Source organism: Carlito syrichta, unplaced genomic scaffold, assembly GCF_000164805.1.
Source record: "Carlito syrichta isolate Samal-C Ts95f unplaced genomic scaffold, Tarsius_syrichta-2.0.1 Scaffold153666, whole genome shotgun sequence".
Taxonomy (NCBI): Eukaryota; Metazoa; Chordata; class Mammalia; order Primates; family Tarsiidae; genus Carlito; species Carlito syrichta.
In genome coordinates, this window is record NW_007097762.1 from 947 (window position 1) to 7127 (window position 6181).

General features: G+C 54.8%; 1 protein-coding gene across 1 annotated transcript; it reads left to right on the forward strand.

Moving 5' to 3' along the window:
* Positions 1-568: 568 nt before the first annotated feature.
* LOC103252160 (perilipin-3-like) lies at positions 569-5377 on the forward strand (the record flags this gene model as incomplete). The annotated part of the gene is made up of 2 exons (XM_008050782.1): positions 569-694; positions 4587-5377. Coding segments are annotated over 2 exons (471 nt in total), but the record flags the coding sequence as incomplete, so codon positions are not given.
* Between the last annotated feature and the right edge of the window lie 804 nt (positions 5378-6181).

Genomic DNA, 6181 nt, shown 5'->3' on the forward strand with positions numbered 1-6181 from the left:
GGAGTCTCACTCTGTCGCCCAGGCTGGAGGGCAGTGGCCGCTCCTGGCCACCGCAGCCTCCACCTGCCGGGCTCCGGTGATCCTCCCGCCTCAGCCTTCTGAGTAGCTGGAACTACAGGCGCACACTACCACGCCTGGCTCATTTTTTATTTACTGTAGAGACGGGGGCTCACCACGGTGCCCAGGCTGGGCTCGAACCTGCGGTCTCAGGCAACTCACTCGCCTGGTCTCCCAGAGTGCTGAGGTGACTGGCTGAGTGGGCATGGTCCGCCTGCTCGTGTTTCATTGGTCAGAGGCAATCACGTGTCCGGGCTTCTTACCTGAAGGAGAAACAGATCAGATGGGTGGGGTGGCCGGCACATGCAGCCTCTTCTCTGCCGCGCCTGAGCCAGGTGGTGGCCCAAAGCCCACAGGCCTGTGGGTCCCCGCAACCAGGGAAGCCCCCGTCCCGTCCAGGCCTCCCACAAGGCCGATGACAGAGGGGCTCCCCCGAATGCCGCCTTCCTGGCGGGGACATTGGGGAACCCTGGCAGGAGCCTCTGCTCTCAGCCTCCCACCTCTGCCCCAGATGGAGGCTGTCAAGCCCGGGGTCGACCAGAAGCTGCTGGAAGGTCAGGAGATGCTGCACCAGATGTGGCTCAGCTGGAGCCAGAAACAACTCCCGGGCACAGAGAAGGACCCGGCCCAGCCTGAGGTACCCACGGGAGGGAGTGGGGGCGTGACAGGGCGCTTGACAAGGCTGGGGGTGGCTCCACTTCACTTCTCGCGCCTCTGCCCTGTGGGCCCACTTGCTTGGAATGCACCTCCCGGCCGTGCACCTGTTCACGGCTTTCGTTGGGGAGCTGCTGACACCTCTTCCAGGAAGCCCCGGTGGATTTCTGCTCTTGGGCTTGGGTGTTGCTGTGTATCACTGCTGGATGCTGTTTCCGCGTCTCCTTTACCTGAAGTCTCAAATGTTTCCTGCCCTAATTGCAGTGCCCCTCTGATCCTTCCTAGTCACCCACTCCAGGCCGAGCTTCCAGTTAGCACTCTCTGGTCCCTTCTGCTCTGTTCTAATCATTGGCCTCCTGTGCTGGGCTCAGCCATTCTGCCACGTGTGTAAGCATTTATGCAATCTATGCCTGACACAGTTCTCACACCTTCATCTTTTTTTTAGAGAAAGAGACAGGGTCTGCAGCCCCCTGGACTCAAGTGATCCTCCCACCTCTTCCTCCAAGTAGCTAGGACAACAGACATGCACCACCATGTCCAGCTTTTTTTTTTTTCCTGGGATAAAGACAAGATCTTGAGGCCGAGCTCGGTGGCTCAGTCTGTAATCCCAGCACTTTGGGAGGCCGCGGTGAGTGAATTGCCTGAGCCTGTGGGTTCGAGACCCACATGGGCAACCTGGTGAGACCTCATCTCTACAATAAATCAAAAAAATTAGTCGGGGGTGGTAGCACATGCCTGTAGTTCCAGCTACTTGGAAGGCTGAGATGGAAGGATCGCCGGAGCCCAGCAGGTCGAGGCTGCGGTGGCTGGGAGTGTGACACTGTTCTCCAGCCTGGGCAGCGGAGTGAGACTCCAACTCAAAAAAACAAACGAGATCTTGCTATGTTGCCCAGGCTGGCCTCAAACTCCTGGGCTCCAGTGGTCCTCCTGCCTCAGCCTCCCAAAGTCACTGCACTTGGCCACCCCTCATTCTGAAGGATACTCCCTCAGTCTTAGCCCTTCCCTCACACCGTAGCTCCTCAGCTTCGCTGCCGTGGGCCTCAGTTTCCCTGTCCATAGATGGGATATAGGACCTTTTGAAGGGTGGCCAAATTTGGGGGGTGATATGTACTTGCATGTGAACATTCATGGCAGCACAAGTTACAATAGCGATTAGGCGGAAGATGGCCCACATCCAGTGACAAATGAATGTGGCCCCGTGGGACACACTGGCGTACCACTCAACCATAAGCAGGAAGGAGGCTTGACACGGGACACAGTGTGGACGGGCCTCGAGGATTTCACACTCTGTGAAACCCAGACACCCAAGGCCACACAGGGTCAGACTCCACTTCTATGAAGTGTCCAGAACAGGCCAGTCCACAGAGTCGGGGTATGGATTCGTGGGTGCCAGGGTGAGGGCACTGGGAATGGTAGCTGATGGGGACAGGGTTTCATTTGAGGGTGATGAAAATTTCCTGGAATTGCATAAAAGCAGTAGTTGCATAATCTCGTGAATGTACTAAAAAAAACCCACCGAATTGTACAGTTAAAAGGGTGATTGTGGCTGGGCTCAGTGGTTTTAGCCTGTCATCTAAGCACTTTGGGGGACCGAGGCAAGAGGACTGCCTGGGCGACTTGGTGAGACCTCATCTCTACAATTAAAAAAAAGAGCCAGGCTCGGTGGCTCAGCCTGTCATCCCGTGCTTTGGGAGGCTGAGGTGAGTGGATTGCCTGAACCCGCAGGTTTGGGACCCGCCTGGGCAACTTGGCGAGACCTTGTCTCTACAATAAATTAAAAAAAAAAATTAGCCGGGCGTGGTAGCGCATGCCTGTAGTTCCAGCTACTTGGAAGGCAGAGGCAGAAGGATTGCTGGAGCCCAGCAGGTTGACACTGGGATGGCCGTGAGCATGTCACTGCCCTCCAGCCTGGGCAACAGAGTGAGACTCCAACTCAAAAAAAAAAAGGGTGATTGTTATGGTGTGTAAGTTACATGTCAACTTTTTAAAAGGTGAAATGAGCTGGCCACAGTGGCACACACCTGTAAGACCAGAAACTCAGGGAGGCTGAGGTGAGAGGGCTGCTTGAGCCCAGGAGTTCAAGACCAACCTGGGCAATGTAAGGAGACCTCATCTCTACAGAAAATACAAAAATTAGCTGGGCATGGTGGCACCTGTGTTCCCAGCTACTTGGGAGGCTGAGGTGGGAGGATTGCTTAAGCCCAGGAGTTGGAGGCTACAGTGGGCTGTGATTGTGCCACTGCACTTCAGCCTGCTAGACAAAGCCAGACCCTACCTCAAAAAAAAAAAGGTGAACAGAGTTCATATGTAAAGTGTCTAGTAAGGGCTACAAACATGGTATTTTAAAGATACCACAAGGCTCTCTATAAGTACAAGCTGTTTGGCGCCAGCCCCAGGCCACCTCCCACCTAAATCTATCTCCTGTTGCCCGCGCTGCTGACTGCAGCAGCTGGGACCACCTTTCAAAGGTGCAAAGCAGATCTTGTTACCATGTGGGTGCCTTCTGGCCACCAGCCACCTGGTTCAAGTTCAGAGTCCCAAGCTGGTGGGCTCCTGTGCTTAACTCATTCATTCATGGCCAGGGAAATTGTCAGGGAACACACGTATTTTCATCTTAATTATTTAGAGTCAGAGTCTCCCTCTGTCGCCCAGGCTGGAGGGCAGTGGCACGCTCACGGCCACCCCAGCGTCGACCTGCTGGGCTCAGGCCATCCCTCCACCTCAGCCTTCCAAGTAGCTGGAACCACAGGCATGAGCCACCACAGCCGACTAATTTTTTTATTTATTGTAGAGACAAAGTCTTGCCAAGTTGCTCAGACTGGTCTCGAACCCCTGAGCTCAGACAGTCCTCCCGCCTCCACCTCCCAAAGTGCTGGGATTACAGGCTTGAGCCACCACGCTGGCCTATTTGTTTTTTGAGTGAGGATCTCATTCTGTCGCCCAGGCTTGAGTGCAGCGGCTCGATCACAGTTCATTGCAGCATCGACCTCCTGAGCTCAAGCAGTCCTCCCACCTCAGCCTCCCGAGTTGCTGGAACTACTGGCATGGCTACTATGCCCAGCTAATTTTTTTTAATAGAGACGTCGTCTTGCCCTGTTTCCCAAGCTAGTCTCAAACTCCTGGGCTCAGACTATCCTCCCGTCTTGGCCTCCCAAAGTGCTGGGATGACAGGTGTGAGCCACCACACCCGGCCTCAAAGACCTCATTCCTCATTTAAACTGTGTTCCACACACACACTCTCACACACACACACACACACACACACACACACACCCCTCTACTCCCCCCACCCCACCCCTATGCTTTCATTCTGCCTGGAAAGTTCTTCCACACCTTCCCAGCCTGGCTGATACTTTTAGTTTCTTTAGCAGTTTTTTTGAGATGTGATTTGCATACTGTCCAAATCACCCGTTTAAAGTGCACAATAGCTGGGCTCGGTGGCTCAGCTTGTAATCCTGCGCCTTTGGGAGGCTGAGGTGAGTGGATTGCCTGAGCCCGCGGGTTCGAGACCCGCCTGGGCAAATTGGCGAGACCTCGTCTCTACAATAAATAGAAAAATGAGCCAGGCGTGGTGGTGTGCACCTGTAGTTCCGGCTACTTGGAAGGCTGAGGTGGAAGGATCACCGGAGCCCAGCAGGTCGAGGCTGTGGTGGCCAGGAGCGGCCACTGCACTCCAGTCTGGGCGACAGAGTGAGACTCCAACTCAAAAAAAAAAAGAGAGAAATGACTGGTGTGTATTTCACATGGTTCGAGGCATAAAGAGAACGCCCCCTCCTCCCACCAACACCCCGCCCCCATGGTTGGCAGGAGGACCCCTGCGACCTGGATCCCCTGCTTGGGCTCAGTTCCCCCACCTGAAGGCTCCCCCTCCGCAGCAGGTCGAGTCGCGGGCGCTGGCCATGTTCCGGGACATCGCCCGCCAGCTGCAGGCCACCTGCGCCTCGCTGGGCGCCAGCCTCCAGGGGCTGCCGGCCCACGTGAAGGACCAGGCGCAGCAGGCTGGCCGCCAGGCGGAGGCCCTCCAGGCCACCTTCTCCGGGGTCCACTCCTTCCAGGACCTGTCCAGCAGCATCCTGACCCAGAGCCGCGAGCAGGTGGCCAAGGCTCGGGAGGCCCTGGACCGCATGGTGGAGCACGTGGCCCAGAACACGCCTGTCATGTGGCTCGTGGGCCCCTTCGCCCCTGGGATCGCCGAGAAGGCCCTGGAGGAGAAGAAGTAGCACTCCGTCCCTCCCGGGGGCTCCCCTCCCCAGCCCCCCCAAGGTGCCAAGTCGGGAAACAGGCCCCCAAAACGGGTCCCTCTCCCCACCCCAAGCTTGGAGGAAGTATATTCTGAGCTGCGCTCCATCACGCAGTAGAGAGCAGCATCCAGAAAAAAATTCTCTTCAGAAGGGCCCAAAAGAGATTTTTTTTTTTCCTCTTAAAAGCCAGGGATATCGTTGTTAGATTCCACTTCCCCTTCTGTACCAGGGTTCCGGGGTCTCAGCCCTCAGGGGACAGACTTGGCCAGCTGGTCTGAGAAGTGGCCTCCCAGGGACAGGGTGGGCCGCCAAGTCTCTGAGTCATCTCAGAGCAGAGAGGGGCTGAGGCCCACCTGCCCCGCCTTGTCCTGGGACCTTGGAGTTCGATATTGCCTTAATAAATGTCGCCACAGCTACGTACTGGCCATGTGTGTATGTGTGTTTGTGTGTGTCTTAGTCCATTCCTGCTGCTGTAACAAAAATGTCTTAGCCAGATAATTGATAAGCAACAGAAATGTGCTGCCCGTAGTTCTGGAGACTGGGAAATCCAAGGTCAGCGTGCCTTCATAGAGCATACTTACTACTGTGTCCTTACATGGTGTGGGGTGGATCAGACAGCCCTCTTAACCTCTTTTTCTTTTTCTTTTTTCTTAGTTGGAGTCTCACTCCTGTCACCCAGGCTGCAGTGCAGTGGCACGCTCACAGCCACTGCAGCCTCAACCTGGTGGGCTCAGGTGATCCTCCTGCCTCAGCCTCCAGCCTGGGCAACGGAGTGAGACTCCAACTCAAAAAAAAAAAAGTGAAATGCAATAAATAATAAAATAACATTCAATTAAATAATAAAATGCAAAGGCAGGTATAGTGGCTCATGCCTCTAATCCCAGCATTTTGAGAGGCTGAGGTGGGAGGATTGCCTGAGTCTAGGGGTTTGAGACCAACTTAGGGGACATAAAGAGGTCTTATTTCTACAACAAAAAAATTAGCTGGATGTGGTGGCGCATGCCTGTAGTCCTAGGTACTCGGGAGGCTGAGGTTGGAGGATTGCTTGAACCTGGGAAGTCGAGGCTGTAGTGGTCATGATTGTGCTACTGCATTCCATCCTTGACAGCAGACTGAGACTCTGACTCAAAAATAAACGAAATAAGTAATAAAAATAAAAAGCAACATGTCAGCCACACACTTGTAGTCCCAGCTATTCAGGAGGTTGAGGTGGGAGGATCACATTAGTC